The 23,354-nt window shown below is 42.7% G+C and overlaps 1 protein-coding gene across 2 annotated transcripts in view; it reads left to right on the top strand.

Annotated features, from left to right (window-relative positions):
- Nucleotides 1-22,421, top strand: part of ar (androgen receptor) — a 402,038-nt gene extending 379,617 nt beyond the window's left edge. Inside the window, exons 7-8 of one of the 2 annotated variants that reach the window (XM_068047213.1) lie at nucleotides 14,303-14,460; nucleotides 17,684-22,421. In XM_068047213.1, the coding sequence (XP_067903314.1) occupies nucleotides 14,303-14,460; nucleotides 17,684-17,839 (314 nt within the window). In that variant the 3' untranslated portion in view covers nucleotides 17,840-22,421. Of the gene's footprint in view, nucleotides 1-14,302; nucleotides 14,461-17,683 lie in introns of those variants that run through there. The other variant, XM_068047216.1, reaches the window with a different exon arrangement.
- Nucleotides 22,422-23,354: the final 933 nt, after the last annotated feature.

Here is a 23,354-nt window from a genome sequence, read left to right as displayed (position 1 = left end):
CTTACAGGGTAAGTTAAAGCAGAAAAGAAAGCTTATGACGATCACAAAAAACTTAATATTTTAGAATGCCGAGAGAAGTATAGAAAGTGCAGGGGTGAAAAAAAAAGGAAATTAGAAAAGCAAAATTAGAAAAGCAAAGAGAGGACATGAAAAGGTATTGGCAGGTAAAATCAAGCAAAACCCGAAGATGTTTTATCAGTAAATTAAGAGCAAGAGGATAACTAAGGAACAGGAAGAGCCTATCAGAGATGTATAAGGGAACTTATGCATGGATGCAGAAGATGTGGCAGGGTTCTTTATGATGTTGTCTCTGTCTTCACAAAGGAGAAGGTTAATGCAAACATTGTAGTTAAAGAGGAGGAGTGTAAAATATTAGATATGATAAGCATAATGAGAGAGGAAGTACTAGACGGTCTGACATCCTCGAAAGTGGATAATTTGCCAGGGCCGGATGGATTGCATCGCAGGTTGTTCAAGGAAGCCAGGGAGGAAATAGCGGATACGCTGAGGATCATCTTCAAATCTTCACTGGATACTGGTGAGGTGCCAGAGGATTGGTGGTCTGCGATTGTTATACCATTGTTTAAAAAGGGTGCGAGGGATAGGCCAAATAATTATAGGCCGGTCAGTCTGACCTCGGTGATGGGCAAATTATTAGAATCAATTCTGAGGGACAGGATGAACTGCTACGGACAAAGGCACGGATTAATCAGGGATAGTCAGCATGGATTTGTTAAGGGAAGGTCATGTCTAACTAACTTGATTGAGTTTTTTGAGGAAGTAGCCAGGAGGATTGATGAGGGTAGTGCAGTGGATGTGGTCTACATGGATTTTAGTAAGGCATTTGACAAGGTCCCGCATGGCAGACTGGTCAGTAAAATGAAAGCCCATGGGATACAGGGGAATGTGGCAGGTTGGATCCAAAATTGGCTCAGTGACAGGAAACAAAGGGTAGTTGTCGACGGATGTTTTGGGAATGGAAAGCTGTTTCCAGTGGCGTTCCACAGGACTCAATGTTGGGTCCTTTGCTGTTTGTGGTATATATTTGGACTTAGATGTGGGAGACATGATTGGAAGATTCACTGATGACACAAAAATTGGCCGTGTAGTTGATAGTAAAGAGGATAGTTGTAGACTGCAGAATGATATCAATGTTTTAGTTGAGTGGGCGGAGAAGTGGCAAATGGAATTCAATCCAGAGAAGTGTGAGGTAATGCATTTGGGGAGGGCAACTAGAGCGAGGGAATACACAGTAAACGGGAGGACATTGACAGGGGTAGAAAAAGTGAGAGACCTTGAAGTGCATGTCCACAGGTCCCTGAAGGTGGCAGGGCAGGTAGATAGAGTGGTGAAGAAGGCATATGGAATGCTTTCCTTTATTGTCCGAGGTGTAGAATACAAAAGCAGGGATGTATTGCTGGTATAAAACGCTGTATACTGTAAAAATAAAATCTGGTTAGGCCGCACCTGGAGTATTGCGTACAGGTCTGGTCACCGCATTAGAGGAAGGACATAATTGCTCTGGAGAGAGTACAGAGGAAATTTACAAGAATGTTGCCAAGGCTTGATAGTTGCAGCGATGAGGAAAGATTGGATCGGCTAGAGTTGTTTTCCTTAGAATAGAGGAGGCTGAGGGGTGACAATTGAGGTGTAGAAAATTATGAGGGGCCTAGATAGAGTAGACAGGAAGGACCTGTTTCCCCTAACGGAGAGGTCAGTTACCAGGGTGTACAGATTTAAGGTGATTGGTAGTAGGATTAAAGGGGACATGAGGAGAAACCTTTTCAGGGTGTTGGATGTCTGGAATTTACTGCCAGGAACGGTGGTGGAAGCAGAAACTCTCATTTAAAACTGATGAAGGGTCACTGACCTGAAACGTTAACTCTGCTTCTCTTCACAGATGTTGCCAGACCTGCTGAGTATTTCCAGCATTTCTTGTTTTTATTTCAGATTTCCAGCATCTGCAGCATTTTGCTTTCGTTTAAAAGGGACCTGGACATGCACCTAAAGTGCTGTAACCTGCAAGGCTATGGACCAGGTGCTGGAACGTGGGATTAGATTGGGCGGCTAGTTTTTTCAGCCGGCGGAGACACGATGGGCTGAATGGCCTCCTTCTGTGCCATAATTTTTCTACAGTTCTATGGTTCTACAGCGTGATGATTTTGAAAATGATAGGACAGCCACCATGGGGCATATTTTCCCTACAATATTTACCTAAATGCAATCTATTGTCTCCTTTCCCCACCACCCACACTCAAATCTACCTAAAAGAAGAAAAAGATAGAGAAATAAGCAGAAGGTGGCAGAAAGTGACACAAAAAGATTTAGGGAACGAGAAGCAGAAGAGAAAAGAGAGTAGTGAAAGCAGAAGAGGAGACAAAGAAGATATATTCTCCTATTTATCATGTGCAATAACCTGTATGTAATATTATTAGATATTGCCGAGTGTAATGTATCCAAGTTTGCCGACGATACAAAGCTAGGTGGGAAAGTAAACTGTAAGGAAGACATAGGGCAGGATTTTCAGGCCTCAACGGTGGGGGGCGAGTGTGGAGGCAGGCGGTGCGAAATTTTGTGCCACTAGCCAGAGTGCCGGTTTGCTGGCACCATACCACTCCCGTGCTATTTTCCTGGATGGGTGGGGGGCATAGTAGGACTACTCTCCCACAAGTGACAGGTAGCCAATTAACAGCAGCTAAAGACCTAGGGCTGAATTTTACCAGCCCCCCAACATAGGGGGTCATGGTGGGGGGGCCCAGAAAATACTTCAGAGAGGGGCCCGCCATGGGCCTCGACGCCGGGAAGGCTCCACCCCGTTTTACTCACGGCGGTGAGGCCTCGGAGTGGCACCCCCTGCCACTGCTCGGCGGCAGAACCTTAATTTAAATAAATGTTAATGCATGCATAAACACTTACCTTGTCCCAGTGGCCGTAACAAGCTGATGTTCCGGCTGCCAGAACTCCCGCGCCTTCAGATCTCCATTGGGAGATCCAAGGCGTGACACTGGTGGGGAAGGGGGAAGAGTGAATTTTTCAGGGTGGGGGGTGGTGAGTGGGGAAATGTGTTCCCATTGGTTGCAGGGATGGTGGGAAGGGGTTGAGGGTCAAAAGTAACGAAGTTTGGGGGAGAAAGTTCGGGATTGCAAAAAATGTTTTTTTGGGAGGGTAGGGCAATTGAGAAACTGAGTATTCAATGGCGGGGGTGGTGGAGAGGGGATTCAAAGTGACATTAAAATTTTATTTAAATTTTTTGAGCAACGGGACCTTTAAAAAATTTAAATTAAACTGAAGGGCTCGAAGTCCTTTAAAAATGGTGCCTGTGTGGTGGTGCCGGAAGCCTTTGCCGGGGATGAAGCGCCCACCCCCACTACGTCATCAGGGGCGGGCAGTCCGCCCCCTCCATGTTAATTAGCCGCAGCGCAAAATATCCCAGCCGCTCCTCGGCACATGTCTCGTCCGTGCACTTTTTGAAGCTCACCACCGAGAACGGTGGCGAGCTATTAAAATTCAGCTCCTATTGTCAGAGGCCGACTGGAATTTTCAGGGTCCCGGAGGCAGCAGACTGGGGTCCAGCACTCCAGGTAGGCTTTGAGGACCTCCGCACCTGCCTGGCCACAGCCACAGCCTGTTGAGGAGCTCCCCCTCCACAATTGTGGGCCAGCTGCTGAAGACACTTTTAAATTTAAAAGTATAAAAAGTTGGAGAGATGGTGCCTGAAAATTGAAGCGCCCTTTCTCTCACTTTCCTGAACTACAAGCTGCTGCTTCTTCAGTACTGGAAGGCCTCCTATTGGTCCTCGAGGTTCAAGAGTCTGCCTGCCATCTTTAATTGGACGGTGAACCCGTCCTCTGGGGAAAATCACTCAGGTGACTGTTCCCCACACAGTGGGCTGAATTTCATTTGCCCGCCACCAGGAGCGGCGACAGGCGCAAATAATGGCGGCCCGCACGCAGGGCGCCACCACAGCGGCTCATTTCACCCCCCCATCACGTTGCGGCGTCAGCTGCCTCTGCGCAGGCGCTGGTGCCATTTTTAAAGGGCTGCCAGACCTGCACAGTTGAACCCCGTAAACCCTGCCCCCCACTACACAGTAAATAAATTTCTGACCCATTCTCCCCCCCCCTTCCCCCGCATACAATGAAAATAAATGACCGCCCTGTTCTCCCCTGCCCTCCTGCCTAATCACTTACAGATTCACAGAATAATACAGTGCAGAAGAGGCCCTTCAGCCCATCGAGTCTGCACCGATGCATTAAAGACACCTGACCTGTCTACCTAATCCCATTTGCCAGCACTTGGCACGTCATAACATTCAAGGCTATGGGCCAAGTGCTCATCCAGGTACTCTTTAATGGATGTGAGGCAACCCGCCTCTACCACCCTCCTAGGCAGTGCATTCCAGACCGTCACCACCCTCTGGGTAAAAAAGTTCTTCCTCAAATCCCCCTTAAACCTCCTGCCCCTCACCTTAAACTTGTGTCCCCTCGTAACTGACCCTTCAACTAAGGGGAACAGCAGCTGCCTGTCCACCTTGTCCATGCCCCTCATAATCTTGTACACCTCGATCAGGTCACCCCTCAGTCTTCTCTGCTCCAGCGAAAACAACCCAAGCCTATCCAACCTCTCTTCATAGCTTAACTGTTCCATCCCAGGCCACATCCTGGTTAATCGCCTCTGCACCCCCTCCAGTGCAATCACATCCTTCCTATAATGTGGCGACCAGAATTGCACACAGTACTCCAGCTGTGGCCTTACCAAAGTTCTATACAACTCCAACATGACCTCCCTGCTTTTGTAATCTATGCCTCGATTGATAAAGGCAAGTGTCCCATATGCCTTTTTCACCACCCTATTAACCTGCCCTTCTGCCTTCAGAGATCTCTGGACAAACACGCCAACAAAGAACAGTACAGCACAGGAACAGGCCATTCGGCCCTCCAATCTTGATGCCTGTCTAAACTAAAATCTTCTGCACTTCCGGGGACCGTATCCCTCTATTCCCATCCTATTCATGTATTTGTCAAGATGCCTCTTAAAAGTCGCTATCATACCTGCTTCCACCACCTCCCCCGGCAGCAAGTTCCAGGCACTCACCACCCTCTGTGCAAAGAACTTGCCTCACACATTCCCTCTAAACTTTGCCCCTCACACCTTAAACCTATGTCCCCTAGTAACTGACTCTTTCACCGTGGGAAAAAGCTTCTGACTATCCACTCTGTCCATGCCACTCATAACTTTGTAAAGCTCTATCATGTCGCCCCTCCACCTCCGTCGTTGCAGTGAAACCAATCCAAGTTTATCCAATCTCTCCTCATAGCTAATGCCCTCCAGACCAGGCAACATCCTGGTAAACCTCTTCTGTATCCTCTCCAAAGCCTCCACGTCCTTCTGATAGTGTGGCGACCAGAATTGCATGCAATATTCTAAGTGTGGCCTAACTCAGGTTCTGTATAGCTGCAGCATGACTTGCCAATTTTTATACTGTATGCCCTGACCATGCCGCATGCCTTCTTGACTACCTTATCCACCTGCGTTGCCACTTTCAGTGGCCTGTGGACCTGTATGCCCAGATCTCTCTGCCTGTCAATACTCCTAAGGGTTCTGCCATTTACTGTATACTTCCCACCAGTATTAGATCTTCCAAAATGCATTACCTCACATTTGTCCGGATTAAACTCCATCTGCCATTTCTCTGCCCAAGTCTCCAACCGATCTGTATCCTGCTGTATCCTCTGACAATCCTCATCACTATCCACAACTCCACCAACCTTTGTGTCGTCTGCAAACTTACTAATCAGACCAGCTACATTTTCCTCCAAATCATTTATATATAATACAAACAGCAAAGGTCCCAGCACTGCTCCCTGCGGAACACCACTAGTCACAGCCCTCCATTCAGAAAAACACCCTTCCACTGCTACCCTCTGTCTTCTATGACCGAGCCAGTTCTGTATCCATCTTGCCAGCTCACCTCTGATCCCATGTGACTTCACCTTTTGTACCAGTCTGCCATGAGGGACGTTGTCAAAGGCTTTACTGAAGTACACATAGACAACATCCACTGCCCTTCCTTCATCAATCATCTTCGTCACTTCCTCAAAAAACTCAATCAAGTTATTGAGACACGACCTCCCCTTCACAAAACCATGCTGCCTCTTGCTAATAAGTTCATTTGTTTCCAAATGGGAGTAAATCCTGTCCCGAAGAATCCTCTCTAATAATTTCCCTACCACTGACATAAGGCTCACCGGCCTATAATTTCCTGGATTATCCTTGCTACCCTTCTTAAACAAAGGAACAACATTGGCTATTCTCCAGTCCTCTGGGACCTCACCTGTAGCCAATGAGGATACAAAGATTTCTGTCAAGGCCCCAGCAATTTCTTCCCTTGCCTCCCTCAGTATTCTGGCGTAGATCCCATCAGGCCCTGGGGACTTATCTACCTTAATGCTTTGCAAGACGCCCAGCACCTCCTTTTTGATAATGACATGACCCAGACTATCTACACTCCCTTCCCTAGACTCATCATCCACCAAGTCCTTCTCTTTGGTGAATACTGATGCAAAGTACTCATTTAGTACCTCGCCCATTTCCTCTGGCTCCACATATAGATTCCCTCCTCTGTCTTTGAGTGGGCCATCCCTTTCCCTGGTTACCCTCTTGCTCTTTATATACGTATAAAAAGCCTTGGGATTTTCCTTAATCCTGTTTGCCAATGACTTTTCATAACCCCTTTTAGCCCTCCTGACTCCTTGCTTAAGTTCCTTCCTACTTTCTTTATGTTGCTCAAGGGCTTCGTCTGTTCCCAGCCTCCTAGCCCTTACGAATGCTTTTTTCTTTTTGACTAGGCTCACAATATCCCTTGTTATCCAAGGTTCCCGAAACTTACCAAACTTATCCTTCTTCCTCACAGGAACATGCCGGTCCTGGATTCTAATCAACTGACGTTTGAAAGACACCCACATGTCAGATGTTGATTTACCCTCAAACAGCCGCCCCCAATCTAAATTCTTCAGTTCCTGCCTAATATTGTTATAATTAGCCTTCCCCCAATTTAGCACCTTCACCCTAGGACTACTCTTATCCTTACCCATATGTACCTTAAAACTTACGGAATTATGGTCACTGTTCCTGAAATGTTCCCCTACTGAGACTTCGACCACTTGGCCGGGCTCATTCCCCAATACCAGGTCCAGTACGGCCCCTTCCCTGGTTGGACTATCTACATATTGTTTCAAGAAGCTCTCCTGGATGCTCCTTACAAATTCTGCCCCATCCAAGCCCCTAGCACTAAGTGAGTCCCAGTCAATATAGGGGAAGTTAAAATCACCCACCACTACAACCCTGTTACCTTTACATATTTCAAAAATCTGTCTACATATCTGCTCCTCTACCTCCCGCTGGCTGTTGGGAGGCCTGTAGTAAACCCCCAACATTGTGACTGCACCTTTCCTATTCCTGAGTTCCACAGGTCCAAGGTCCTGAGCTCCAAGGTCCCTTGGTTCCTCGGAACTTCCCAGTGTCAGGCCATTCATTGAATACTTCCATGTCACATTACTCCTTCCAAAGTGCATCACCTCACACTTTTCAGGGTTAAATTCCATCTGCCACTTTTCTTTCCATTTGACCATCCCGCCTATATCTTGCTGTAACCCAAGACACTCAACCTCACTGTTAACCACTCGGCCAATCTTTGTGTCATCCGCAAACTTACTGTTCCTGCCCCCCAATAGTCATCTATGTTGTTTATATAAATGACAAACAATAGGGGACCCAGCACAGATCCCTGTGGTACGCCACTGGACACTGGCTTCCAGTCACTAAAACAGCCGTCTATCATCACTCTCTGTCTCCTACAGCTAAGCCATTTTTGAATTCACCTTATCAAGTTACCCTGTGTCCCATGTGCATTTGCTTTCTTGATAAGTCTCCCATGTGGGACCTTGTCAAAGGCTTTGCTGAAATCCATGTAAACGACATCAACTGCACTACCCTCATCTACACACCTTGTGGCATGCTCAAAAAATTCAATCAAATTTGTTGGGCATGACCTCCCTCTTACAAAGCCATGCTGACTATTCCTAATCAAATTTTGCCTCTCCAAGTTGGGATAGATTCTCTCCTTCAGAATTTTCAGCAATAGTTTCCCTCCCACTGACGTGAGACTCAATGGTCTGTAGTTCCCTGGCTTATCTCTACAACCTTTCTTCAATAGTGGGACCACATTAGCTGTCCTCCAGTCCTCTGGAACCTCCCCCGTGGCCAGAGAGTAATTAAAAATTAGGGTCAGAGCCCCTGCAATCTCCACCCTCGCCTCCCACAGGATCCTGGGACACAAATCGTCCGGACCTGGAGATTTGTCCACTTTTAAGCCTGCCAAAACCTCCAATACCTTGTCACTCCCTATGACAATTTGCTCAAGAACCTCAAGTCTCTCTCTCAGTTCCATATCTACATCCTCACTCTCTTGGGTGAAGACAGATGTGAAGTATTCATTCAACACCCTACCAATGTCCTCTGGCTCCACCCACAAATTTCCCCCTTGGTCCCTAATGGGTCCGACTCTTTCCCTGGTTATCCTCTTCCCATTGATATACTTATAGAATATCTTGGGATTTTCCCTGGTTTTACCAGCCAGAGCTTTCTCACATCCCCTCTTTGCTCTCCTAATTGCTTTCTTGAGCTCCATCCTACACCTTCTGTACTCCATTAATGCTTCCATTGATTTGCTCTCCTTGTATTTGCTAAAAGCCTCTCTTTTCCTTCTCATTGTACCCTGAATGTTTCTGGTCATCCATGGTTCTCTGGGCTTGTTGCTCCTACCTATTAGCCGAGAGGGAACATGTTGGGCCTGTACCCTCCCCATTTCCTTTTTGAATGCCCGCCACTGCACTTCTGTAGATTTCCGGACAAGTAACACTTTCCAGTCTACCTTTGCCAGATCCTGCCTTATTTTACTAAAATTCGCTCTCCCCCAGTCCAAAACCTTTTTTTGTAACTTGTCTATTTCTTTCTTCATAACAAGTTTAAATTGTACCGTGTTATGGTCACTTTCACCAAAATGCTTCCCCACCAACATATCAACCACCTGTCTGGCTTCATTCCCCAGAATTAGGTCCAGCACTGCACCCTCCCTTGTTGGATCCTCTACATATTGAGCTAAAAAGTTCTCCTGTATACATTTTAAGAACTCCACTCCATCTAAGCCCTTAACACAATGACTATCCCAATTAATGTTGGGAAAGTTGAAATCACCTAATATAATTACCCTATTATTATTTTTATACACATTGAAGATTGTAGATTGAAGATCGAAAATTAAGTATTATTAATAAGGAACAAGTGAGTAGCTGATGAGTATTATCTTTTTGTGAGTAAGTTTTATTTTAACTGGTGAACTGTGTTGATTAGTATTTATCAGTACTAGTTAGGTTTTATTCATAGATCTGAGGTGATTTAGTATTGGTAACATTTCTTTTTTAGTGATAGCTGAGGGTCAACTAATAAATAAAGGATGGCAGGGTTGTTTCAACCTCAAGAGTGCACCTAATGTGCTATGTGGGAGCTCCAGGATGCTTCCCATATCCTGGATAGCCATTTGTTAATTGTCGTTAATTGAAGCAGCTTGATCTCTGGGTTTTAGAACTTGAGCGGTAGCTGGTAACACTGCGGTGCATTCATGAGGATGAGAGCTAGGTGGATAGCACGTTCATGGATGTGGTCATCCCACAGCTTAAGATTATGCAGGGAGAGAGGGAATAGGTGACCGCCAGGCAGTCAAAACAAAACATGCAGGTAGTACAGGAGACTCCGATTGCATCTCACTCTGCAACAGGTATTCAGTTATGAATGCTGATGAGAGCGATGGTTCATCTGGGGAGTGCAGCCAGACGCAAGTCCATGGTACCACGGGTGGAGCAGCTGCACCGGGCCGGGTACAGGGAAGACTGGAAGAGCCATAGTGATAGGTGATTCAATAGTCAGGGGAACAGACAGGCGTTTCTTTGGCCGCAGACATGAATCCAGGATGGTGTGTTGCCTCCCTGGTGCCAGGGTAAAGGATGTCACTGACCGGCTGCAGAGCCTCCATCAAATTCCCCCCACTGTGGGGTTGTGATCCACATTTGATCCCGATGTTGGGGTCCCAATGCAAAGGGCAAAATCCTGGAAAGGGATATAAATAGGTTAAGTGAGTGCACAACAAAGTAATAGAGTATAATATGGGGAAATGTGAGATCATTCACTTTGGTAGGAAGAATAGAAAAACTATATTTTTTCAATAGTGAAAAACTATTAAATTTTGGTGTCAGAGGGATTTGGATGTCCTTGTACACAAAGTACCGGAGCTTAATGTGAAGGTGCTGCAAGCAGGAAGGCAAATGATCTGTTGGTCTTTGTTGCAAGGGGGTTGGAGTACAACAGTGAGGAAGTCTTGCTGCAATTGTACAGTGCTTTGGTGAGACGACACCTGAAGTAGCGTGTTGGTTCGAGTGATTAGGATCTGGAATGCACAGCCAGAGAGGCAGGTTCAATCAAAGCATTCAAAAGGGAATTAGTTGGTTATCTGAAAAGGAAGAATGTGCAGGGTTATGGGGAGAAGACAGGGAATGTAACTAAGTGAATTGCTCGCTCGGAGAGCCAGTGCAGACACAATGGGCCGAATAGCCTCCTTCTGTGCTGTAACAATTCTGTGATGCAATGTACATACAAATGTACAACAGTGAGGAAGTCTTGCTGCAATTGTACAGTGCTTTGATGAGACCACACCTGAAGTAGTGTGTGCAGTTTTTGTTCTCGGTACCTAAGGAAGGATATACTTGCCTTAGAGGGGATGCAACAAAGATTCATAGGAAGATAGGAATAGGCCATTCAGCCCCTCGAGTCTGTACCGCCATTCAATGAGATCATGGCTGATCCGCGGCCTAACTCCATATACCTGGCTTTGGCCCATATCCCTTAATACCTTTGCTTAACAAAAATCTATCTATCTCAGATTTAAAATTAACAACTGTTCTAGCTTCAACTGCTGTTTGTGGGAGAGAGTTTCAAACCTCTGTCACCCTTTGCATGAAGAAGTGCTTCCTAACATTTCTCCTGAACGGTCTGGTCCTAATTTTTAGACTATGCCCCCTAGTTTTAGAATCTCCAACCAGCGGAAATAGTTTATCTTTATCTAGCCTGTCTTTTCCTGTAAATATCTTGAAGACTTCAATCAGGTTCGCTTGATTAATTCCTGGGATTCCTATGAGCAGAAATTGAATAGATTGGACCTATATACTCTGGAGTTTAGAAGAATTAGAGGTGATTTTACTGAAACACATTGGCTGCGAAATTGGGCTCCATAGCACCGCTGGCTGGTGCCGGCACTACATAAGCCCCAAAGAGAAATAATGGCAGCCAGAATGCTTACGGCCATCTTTGACATGGCCTACGCAATGCATGCAGAGTGGGCAGATCGTGTTGTCAGTCAGCCTTTTGAGCTCATTTGATGTCCTTTCAGCCAATTTGAACCGCACAGCTCCAGTTGACAGCCTCTTATAAGGGACCTCCCTCACTAATGTTATAAGTAAGAGCCCAGTGGCGGTGGGAAGAGGCCCTTAATTGGCCGTTAATAGGCCACTTAAGGGCCTCAATTGGCTTCTGGGTGGGAAGGCCGTCATCGGCCTGTCCCGCCCCCGGGAAGATTGCTTGGTGATGGGGAGGCAACGTGGCCTCTGCCAGCTGCCAACTGTCTAGTTAATCCATGACCTCCAACTCTGCCTCAAGGGGCCAGTTAAAATCTCAGCCATTGCTTCTCCCTTCCTTTGCAGCTGCTGTACTAATGCCTCCAGTGCCGCATGGAAAAACTTGGGAGCTCTCCTGCTCTGTTGTTCCATTTGGTGTACTTTTCTTTGTAGCCACTTCCTCCACAAACAGTCAGTAGCAACTTCTGTACGATGAGTACAACTCCCCTTTAAGAGGGACAGGCTGCCTTTAAGACTTGTAGGCTTGCTGAAACATGTGCTAGCTATGTAGACTGCTTTGACTCTTTGTTGAGCATGCAGCTTTTAGCAGCATGGGTCATGCTCAGCTGCACACTGAAATCATTGAAGTGAGGCAGCACAAAGTTTATGTGCTGCCTGTTCAATGGGACCAAGTGCAGGGTAATCGTGAATCACAACCACCACGTCCAAAAACTGGAGTACTCGAATTTTTCCACATAAGAATCTGAGACGGCTTGACAGGGTAGATGCTGAGAGGCTCTTCTGGCTGGAGAGGACAGAACTAGGTGCCATAGTCTCAGGATAAGGAGTTGGCCATTTCGGACTGAGATAAGAAATTTCTTCACTCAGAGGGTTGTGAATTTTTGGAATTTTCTATCAGTGAGGGCTGGGATGCCCAGTCATTGAGTATATTTAAGCCTGAGATCAATTGATTTTTGGATTCTGAGGGAATCGAGGGATATGGCGATGGAGCAGGAAAGTGGAGTTGAAGTTGAAGATCTGCTGCCATGATCTTGTTGAATGGTGGAGCAGGCTCAAAGGGCCATTTAGCCTAGTCCTGCTTCTATTTCTTGTGTTTATATACACACACATGGATAGATAGACAAAACCATAATAGGACCTATTTTCAAATCTCATCATAATATTACAGCAGAGAGGAAGCCTTCATCTTATTGATGCATGCCCCCCCCCCCCCCCACACAAACCCCGATTTTGAGAGACCTGCAAAATCTATGCTAGAACTGACTGACAGGCTGGCCCAAGCTAACCTATAGTGCACTGAAGTGACTGTACCCAGAATAATCACTATACTTATTGACTTGAATTTCAGAATATTTCTTTGATTGTTGTATTTTGTTTGTAAGTTATGAGGGATAACTCTGATTAAGACTTCTGGTGTATTTTGCTCCTTATCACATTTACAACATAGAGGTTGCTTCTTCATGAAATTTTAGACCTAAAAAGATGCAAACAAGTGATTTAATGTAATTAGAATATTACGAACAATCAGCATCATTACATATGCAAAGGAAGCTGTGCCTGCACAGTGTACTGCCTTTGAAAACTCATTTTTTGTCACATTGAAGTCAGGCATTGGATATGGAATTTGAGAATGGAATCCATGATTTCCCCTCCCTCTGACAAGTTATGTTCACAGGAAGTGCAGTTTGGAGAATTCACCTGCATACCATGTGAGTGTGGCATTCCTGCTGGGAGTGTAGAATCTCCTCATCGAAGCAAAAATGAAAGTGGCAGTCATGCAGTACCGTAAAAGAATGCACAAATTAATAAGCTGATTGCAGTTTTATCTACATGCATCAAGTGATAAGTTGCACGGTATGACCACAGTGACCTAAGGCGTACTGCATTGTAATAATTAGGACAAAATTGGAAGTTATAGTGGAAACATCCATACACAGTATATGAGCAGATCTTTTGTGCTATGCTCTTGCTTCAGAACACCTTTTCCAGAATTTTTATCCATAGTGTTAAAACATTCCAATCGTGCAGCGTTCTATTTTGTTTTAATTACGTTTTCACATCTACCTAAATTAGAGTTTTCAATAAGGCAACCAAGAACAGCTGCCAAATTAATTTGTTATGGACAATACTTTAGTTTAGTTTAGAGATACAGCACTGAAACAGGCCCTTCGGCCCACCGAGTCTGTGCCGACCATCAACCACCCATTTATACTAATCCTACACTAATCCCATATTCCTATCACATCCCCACCTGTCCCTATATTTCCCTACCACCTACCTATACTAGGGGCAATTTATAATGGCCAATTTACCTACCAACCCGCAAGTCTTTTGGCTTGTGGGAGGAAACCGGAGCACCCGGAGAAAACCCACGCAGACACAGGGAGAACTTGCAAACTCCACACAGGCAGTACCCAGAATTGAACCCGGGTCGCTGGAGCTGTGAGGCTGCGGTGCTAACCACTGCGCCACTGTGCCGCCCCTATACTGATGGAGGGGGGTTGGTGTGCAGGGGAGGTGGAGTTCTAATCATGTTGATATTTATGGTATTGGATAGCTGTTCGGTCACAATATATGGTGGCCAATGGAGATGCTGTGATTAGTATAGGTTGCAGACTTATTAAAATAGTTTGAATATGCTCATCATTGTATTTTATTGATTTTGTTTGTAATTTTAAAGGTTGCAATTATTATTGTCCACATGGTTGCATTTTCTGAATTGAATGATAATCTGGGAAGTTGTCTGTTACATTTGAAATAGGATAAGGTAGATAAATACTGCTAAAATGTCATGTCCATGAAACTTTGTAAGCCAAACTTCACTGTCTCATTGCCAGTTCCAGTCGAAGGTCTGAAAAACCAGAAATACTTTGATGAGCTGCGTTTGAACTACATTCAGGAACTGGACAGAGTAATTTCCTTTCAAGGGAAGGATGCCACACACAATCCCCAGCGTTTTTATCAACTAACTAAGCTCCTAGACACACTGCAGATAGTAAGTTGTGATTCTGTTTACCAATAGTTTGTTTAGATTAGACAAAATTAATGCTGAATGATCTGGTAGCTCTACAAATTTTCCTGTGCTGACAGCAGCATTGTAGCAGTGTTTTTTTTATTTTTACAAATTATAATTACCATTAGCATTTGTTTTCTAAGTTACATTTAACTAAGTACAAAAATGAGCAAAAATAAACACAATTACTGTTGAATTATGGAATATGATTTCCATCTTGACTGGGCTAACCTTATAACTCACAATGAATTATGATCAGTACTGCTTGCGAGATATTAATCATGTGGCTCAGTCTGTTTTCTAATTAAACTACACTTAGATTAGTAATTAAAACAGTGAGACATTAGATGTAAATATTTACTTTAAATACTAACTTTGACATGTAGATTGTAGATTAATTTCAATGATACCACTGAAATGCTTATTCTGAGAGCCATTTCTTCCCAACAGTGGCATCGCTCTGCAAAATACAAAAAATGTCATGGAGATAGCATCACTACATGTAGTATCAAATGCAGTATTTTCTTGGAAGTGGTGAAAGTTGTATATTTGAGAGATGAATATTAGATATATTTTTGCAGGCAGTCTCTCTTTGATTAATTCATAACTTTTATGAAAAAGGACATGGCTGGGATAGTGGTCCACTTCAAATATAGCAGTATAACCAGCTGAATAGAGATAGGCAGTGAGAGTTAAATGTTTTCTCCAGCTGATAGCTGATTCCACATTGTGAAACCTACACACAGCATAAATTGAACAAAATTACCCCTAATTGTATCAATATGTGAGTATCCATGTGACTTCAGGAGATTAATTTTAAGGTTAGATGATATGCTTATGATGTCATCCTTTTTAATGTTTAAACAACTAAAGAAAAACAGAATGTACAAAAAGAATAATTGGTGAGTTTTACTAGTTGGCATATCCCCAAAGACACATTGTACAGCGAGCTCGCCACTGGTATCAGACCCACCGGCCGTCCATGTCTCCGCTTTAAAGACGTCTGCAAACACGACATGAAGTCCTGTGACATTGATCACAAGTCGTGGGAGTCAGTTGCCAGCGTTCGCCAGAGCTGGCGGGCGAGTCGAAGAGACTTAGCAGTTGGCAGGAAAAAAGACAGAGGCGCAAGGGGAGAGCCAACTGTGTAACAGCCCCGACAAACATATTTTTCTGCAGCACGTGTGGAAGAGCCTGTCAGTCTAGAATTGGCCTTTATAGCCACTCCAGGCGCTGCTCCACAACCACTGACCACCTCCAGGCGCTTACCCATTGTCTCTCAAGATAAGGAGGCCAAAGAGATACATAGACATAGTAAAATATGCTACACCTTTGCATCTTCAGATAATGTCATGCAGAGGAGCCCTGGATATTATAATAAATAATCACTTTTTAATGTTCAGTTTATTTGCTAAACTATTGGGATAATAGGTATTTACCACATTCATTAATTGCGTAGCCAGTAGCGATGTGGCACAGCATGGTGAAGTACTAACACACAGTGCGATAGGAACGTAGGGTTGCAAACACACACAACACTGTGATTCCCAAACTCAGTCATTCATTTGGGTATGATGCTCTGTAGAGGCCAGAAAAGAAGCCATTTCTCCTACAGGGAGAAATGGAAAATCAGAGTATCAGTTAATCAGGTGACTGTCCCACACCTCTTGTTCATCAACTTAAGAGTGGCATTGGCAGAGATCTGGCAGCAGAACACCTCTCAACCCTGTTGGTCTTCCACTCTGGTGGTACAAGGCACAAGATGATTTGGAAGAAGGGAAGTATAAAAGAAAGAACATAACTTAAAGGCACTGGTAGCAAATGGAATTACATGACCTTCAACTCTGCCTTATTTTGCTTCTATAACTTAGTAAGATAACTCGTAATCCTGAGTATACTCTGCATATGTTTATTTAAACTGTGTGGGCTAGAATTCTATTGGAGGTGGGGCTCCCGGCACTGGGCTGAAAAGGCGGGTGGGGGTGGGTGGGTCCCCACCTCTGCCTTTTTGCAATCCCCTCCCCACAGAGTGATCCTGCAGTCTTTGTAAATCAGAGCTTCAGGAGGCGGGATCCCTGTTCCTTTAAAGATGGGGATCCTGCCTCCATGAGCTGCCAGTCGATCAGAGGGCCAGCAGCTCAGCAGTATCAGCAGTGCCACTGGGAGCAGTGGCCACTACCAGTACTGCAGAAACCTCGGAGCCAGACCCAGCACTGGAGCCCTGGAGAAGAGGTAGGTGAGGCGGGGTCGCTGGGGCCAATCCGGAAGGCCTCATTGAGATGGTGCTGGGGGGGTGGTCTTGTAGTCCAGGGGAGGAGGTTCCCAGGGGTGCTTTGGTTCCCAATGGGGGTCCTCCATGGACCACAAATTGCCCACGCAGAAGGGCCCCCCAACCCCCTAGCCTGCAGGGAGGGCATCTCGTGTTGCAAGGCATCCTCCCCGCATGGAGGTGGACCCCCCACCCCGCCCCAAGATCCCAGTGGAGGTGGGAAGAGGCTCTTAATTGGCCTTCAATAGGCCACTAAAGGGTCTCAATTGGCCTTTGGGTGGGAAGGCCATAGTCGGCCCATTCTGCCCCGGGAAGATCGCTTAGTGACAGGTCCACCGCCACCCCCACCACCACTCGTTGTGATACTCGGTACCCCCCCACCTCCAATCCCGCTTCATGGAGCCACACAAAATCCAGCCATATGTGTCAATTTTATTTGTAAAAGAAATGCTTTAACCAAAAAGTTTAAATTAATTTAAAACCAAACATTTTAAGTGCAATCTGCTTTAAACCTCACAGCCAGTAATACTGTTGATCTTACTTTAATAATCAATTTACTTTAGTCGTAAATAGTTTTTACTACAGTGCTACTTTCAAATTCAAATTATGTTTGAATACCTTCATGTCAAAGAAATAACCATATAGCTTCTTTAAGCTGTCAGGTGTGTGTATATATTAATTATTAATAAGAGATAACTGGATATGAATTTAGGGCAGTAATCTAATCTAGAATTCATAAGTGAGCATGGACCACTTGAATGGTTTGTTACAAGCTATAAAGTCCTGATAATTATTTGCTGCTAGTGCCTTTTCATTCATTAACAAATATGCACCGTTCTCTATAATTCATGCGAATATTAGAATAATAAAGAAGCAAAAACGTTATGGCTAATACTTAATACTTAACCAGTTTATATTTTTTTATGTTTTTAACAGACAGTGAGGAAACTTCACCAGTTTACATTCGATCTATTTGTTCAGTCTCAATCTCTGAGCGTTCAGTTCCCTGAAATGATGGCAGAGATAATCTCTGCCCAGGTACCAAAGATTCTCGCTGGTATGGCCAAACCGCTTCTTTTTCATGAACAGTGACAGTCATTGCTTACATATGTTATACTGCCTGTAACTGTACTACCTAGAGTTTGTCGTTTTCAAATTCATCAGTTCAGTCAAATACTACATCTGTTCTGATTAAGAAATGAAAAAGAATTGTGCAAAATCTACCTTTATTTCCAGTGGTCAGTTGACCACCCAGTTACAGAGTTGGTCATGTTATACAACCAAACTGAGGTAGGCTGGTTGTAATCTTATTGACTAGTTGTTATGTTGGACCACACAAATTACTGGTTGATACCTTGGTTACATTTAGTGAAAATCAGCTGCATTCACCTCTTCATTGGTCCTTCAGAATAGTTTCATTTTCTGATTTTTACTTAAAGCTACCTACATTTTTTATTATTTTGAAACTACCTAGTGACCTGTTTTCATTTTACATCCTTAAAACATATCAGATATTAATTTTGCCTGGTGTTAGATATTCCTCACATCATGTTTCATTACATTTATAAAAACATTTTTGCTAAAAAGCAAAATCTGATGTAAATTGCATTTTCTTTTTAAATTTGCACTAAAATATTTCCTTTCCTGAATGTCAGAAGAACAGTATGTGTTATGGTAGAATAGTAGGGGAGGTTCCAGAATTCATAAATGTATTTTTTTAAAGCTACAAAAAAGTACATTATATTGATTTGTTGGTAGCATTTTTATTATTTACTAGAATTCTTTCTCTCTAATGTTTAAAAACGTATATTCAAAAACATAAAATTACAGAATTTGTATTTTTGAACCCCAAGTATTTCATATTTCATTTTTGAGGAACATGCAAGTACTATGCTGTTTTTGTGCAGAATTTGGTATATGGCGGACATACTTAGTTGATGGATTTGAACTTTTGCCTGGTTAAGATAATAAGCAGTGAAATTCAAAATTTTATATCGACCAAAGTCTTTTTAAAAACTTAAATGAGGTTTCTGTAATACTCTTTTATTTAATAATCCACATAGTGTAGCACAATACTCACTGCATATTTGAATATTAAATCTGAATTAGTGCTCTTATGCCATGCCAAAATTTGTTTTGTCCTGCACATACTTAGTCAGAAAGAATATTTAGTGACTTAAACATTTTGCCTTTAAATAATGCAGGTAAACTCCACCAGGCAATAGAAGGCACACACTACTTAATTATTTTTATTAATTAAAAGTGTAAAGAATTTTTCTTTGGTATGCAATCTACCTTGCTGCTTTTGCATTTTGATTTTTTTTTTTACATACCCCTTTGTTAAACATGTGCAAAGGCATAACAAAAACACAAACAGTATAATATAAAACCGTGTCTGAAAATGTCATAAATATGTGCATTTGTATGGTACCATCATATTTGCATCACATTTGGCTTACTGAAAATCATTGAAACTCTTGTTGCTCTTCTACAAAAATGACGTATGAATATAGGCCACTTGGTGAAAGCGTCTTGCATCTGAAAAAGAAAGACATCTATGCCAGTAAAAATTTTCAAAAATAGAATTGTAACTGTCCTTTTTATTTTGAGATATGAGCATGTTATTAGTTGTTTAGTGTCTACAAAAAAGAAAAACGGTGTAAATTTCCAAACTTCAGTAGTATAGAATAAAGATAATGCATTTCTCCATTTTGCAGTATTTTCAGAACTGAATGACTTGTGTAAAAATGTTATTGTAGGCCTCAAAACGTTAAAACCTTTTTTCATCATCTGTGCACAGTACCAATGTACTGCATATCTTGTTTGGACTCCTTTCTGAATTAAAATTTCTTATGTTTAGTGCAGCCACATGACAGGCTAAAGCTAGGTGTACAATTCTATACGCAAATTCTTTAACAAAAAGTTGTATTTTTTGGGGGGAGGGAAGGAAAGAGGAATGCACTTGTTAATATTTTTAAGCAAATTAAAAGGACTTACTACTTATTTTACAATGACTTAATTGTTCCTTTTTTGGGTATGCAGGAATGAGGTTGGTCTGTCAGCAGAACAGGCTAATTTTTTGTTGTTGTGTTTGGGTTGCAATATATCTTAAATGTCTTGAGTTAGCGCCTTGAGAACTTGGTCACTGAATCCATGACTTTCAGTAACCTGGGAGATTGGAGGGAGTGAGGGCAAATAAAACCCTAAAAACATATTTTTCAGTTTCTTTCCCAGAAAAAAATAAACTGAATATAGAGTTTTTGTTCTCCTAGAAAAAAAGATGTAAACTTTGAGAGCTATGGAATGGACCAGTGTTTATTGTCCAAGATTTATAAATAAATATTTAATGTTTACTCAACATATATTACCATATCTAAATTCTTTGACTCATAACACTACAATTCTTCCAGCCTCAGCTATAATTCATGGCATCAGGAAGAATGAAATATAATGAATCACTGTATTAAATTTGAAATATCCCTTTTTTTCATTGGCCTTTTCAGGCTGTGAAAGTGTTTTGCAAAATTTGTTGAAAACATTACCTGGAATGTCACAAGAAAAAAAAAGCTTTCAAAATGCTCAAGAGTTTCAAAAATGGGGTGATCAGTTAGTATGAGTAAGTTATATTTTGTAAATGTACAAATCTTTGTTAGAATGGTAATATGTTAATAGGGCTGTAATTATAATGCATTCAATAGATGTCGCTTAATGGAAACACCACTATGGCAAGCAAAATGTTTCTTTTATCCAGTCATTCCTATTAAGCAGACAGTACACAATGTATAGGAACTAAACAGTTGTCTGCCATGATGTTCCCCTTAAACAGCTATCTTTATTAGGAAGCTGCCTGTTGGCATGCATATACTTATTATAAAATTTATTAATATTTGTTTTTCTTTTTTGGAAGATTTACTCTGAAATGCTAACAAATAGCTATAAGTATTTCCCTCTGCCTTAGTGGTCACAAATTTGTAGATACCTTTGTCAGAGCTTTTACAAATTTGGTAAAATTAGCACACAAAGGAAAATATGAGATCTTAATGTGTTAGAATGCTATTAGGCATTCATTAAACAAGATTCATAAATTACTTTTAACTGGAATAATGTCACTAGGATCCTGTCTTTCTGGGTTGATTTTGCAAGGCATGTTCAAATTCTTCCCCCTTCCCCCAACCTCACCATGTTTTACATTTTTATCCCATGTTTCACTTCATCAGTTTCTGAATCTATAAAGCCTACAGATTTAGAAATCAGGACACTTTTAATTCTTTTGTAATAATAGGTATGATGGTATCAGTATGCAAGTAAATACTGTTATAGTGGTTACTTTATAAAGGATAAGTTGCACTGCATTATGTAAACAGGGTATGTTACATTCCTGTATTGTGCAGTGAAATTAATCCTGTTACCACTGCTGGGCAAGTCAAATGGTGTTGAATTACTTTCAGTCAAATCACAATTTGAAGCAGAAATTTGCCAGTCATCACTATCCACTTTGACATGCAGCACCAGCAAAGAAAAAAATTGCTGACAAAAGATTTTGGAGAAACTCCCACCAACAACACTTATGTATAATGCAAAGAATAACACAGGTTAAAGTGTATTGCAAGGCTTTGGCATACGTTGTATGGACAACAATAAAGCACCATGATTTCTAATGTCATTTCAACTTGATATTTTACTGCCTTGTAGTACATTCCGGCCTAGGTGTTTTCCTGTATGTACGGTGGCTAGAATATTTGTGGATGCATTAGCATCCACTTTTTGAAATAACCAAAAACAGAAAATGATGGAAACACTCATTAAGATAGGTAGCATCTGGGGAGAAAACACATCAGTTAACATTTTGGGTGTAGACCTTAAGCAAATGTTTTGAAGTAGGTTCTGCACTCAAAATGTTAACTGTTCTGTCCTCTCGCAGATACTGCCTGAGATGCAGAGTGTTTCCAGCATTTTCTGTTTTTGTTTCATTTCCAGCATCTGAAGATTTTTGCTTTTGTTTTAAAATGGTCAGTTTTGTACAGTATGGTCCAAAAAGGCCTGCAAAGAGGAATACTTGTAATTCATCAGTCCTCTCATATATGTTTCATAATTCTTGAATGAAAGCTTACTGGAGCAGTGTAATATTAAACCCCTTTTTTCCCAGCCAAACCTGGCCAATTTCAAGTGGCTGTTTAGCGTGATTTTTCTGTACATTTTGAGGGTACAATTCCCTACCTGACCAATACCATGTATTGAATGATGTTTGTCACCCCATTTTCAATTTTAATGACTGTCAATATATAGTGCTTGTCCCTTTAATGGTCAGAGGATAGAAATATTTTGTAAGAATAAGCACCTTAAAAGTGACAATTTTTGTCAGCCTATTTGATTCTTTTTTGTATTCTTGAGCATTTGTTAATAAAAGGAATATGCATACTTCTGTATATTCTATTGTGGAACAGTATGTATACATACACAGCTTTTGCAACACAGTAATTTCATGCAATGTGTTAGAAAATGTTGCTGTAACACTGATGCTGTGCTCTGTCTTTGTCCTTGCTATTGTATTTATTAGTCAAAGATTTGTTATGCAAATGATACAGACAGGTGGAGACTGTCTGGCTGCTTGCATTTGGACAGGACAGACTGCTGCAATGAAAAAATTGTGCTGCTGTATCATTAGGGTTGTCACAGTGGGGTATATTTTGCTCTGAATGTTAATATTAGCAATAAAACAGATATTGCTAAAGTTGTGAGGAAAAGTATCTGACTTTTCTTCTATTAGTGTCATTAATCTGATTTTCAAAAGCAGCCTAAAATAGGTATGAGGTGAGTAGCAAAATAAGAGCTTGTTAACATTATTTAAATGGCAGTTTTCCTCAAGCACTGATAAAAGAAAATTATATTCTTTGCTCCTTTTGAGAATGGGACTCAAGCACATGAAGGAAGGGCAAGTTTGAATGTTTCAGCACAGTGGGCTGGATTTTATGAGCTCACCGCCGGTGAGCCACTGTGATCTTAAGTGCAGCGGCTCATTTAAATATCTAGGGAGCCCCCCCCCCCCCCCCCACCCAATCACATGTAAGGGGTGGGCTGTCCATCGCCGGAATGGCATCAGCTGCCTCTGCACAGGCGCTGGCGCCATTTTAAAAGGGCAGCCAGCCCTGCCGGCATATTTAAATTTTTAACGAAAGATCCCCCCACCTTCCCACCATCCCCTACACCCATTACAAGTATTTGACCCCGTCCACCACCCCCACTGAAAATCTTACCCCCTCCCCCCTCCCCACCAGTGTCACGACGTGTTTCCCCAATGGGGATCTGAAGGCGCGGGAGTGCCGACCGCCGCGCAGGAGATTGCAGCCGGCCCTCAACATTGCAGCTAAGTGAATTTAATTGTGTTCATTTTATTGATTTTAATATGTTAATTGCAGTCCCGTCGCCCAGTGGTGGGGGGGGTGGGGGGGTTGCCACCACGGAGCCTTGCCGCCGCTGGGAGGATCAGGCCGGGCCCTGCGGGCATCGAGGTCCATGGTGGGCCTCATCTGGAGCCATCTTCAGGCCCCCCCACCACGGATCACGACATCTTAATCCAGCCTGGTATTTCTGTAAATGAACAGTGCAA

This window comes from Heterodontus francisci, chromosome 15 (assembly GCF_036365525.1).
Source record: "Heterodontus francisci isolate sHetFra1 chromosome 15, sHetFra1.hap1, whole genome shotgun sequence".
Classification (NCBI taxonomy): Eukaryota; Metazoa; Chordata; class Chondrichthyes; order Heterodontiformes; family Heterodontidae; genus Heterodontus; species Heterodontus francisci.
The sequence above is the reverse complement of the archived record's forward strand: the minus strand, read 5'-3'. Positions and strand labels throughout refer to the sequence as shown.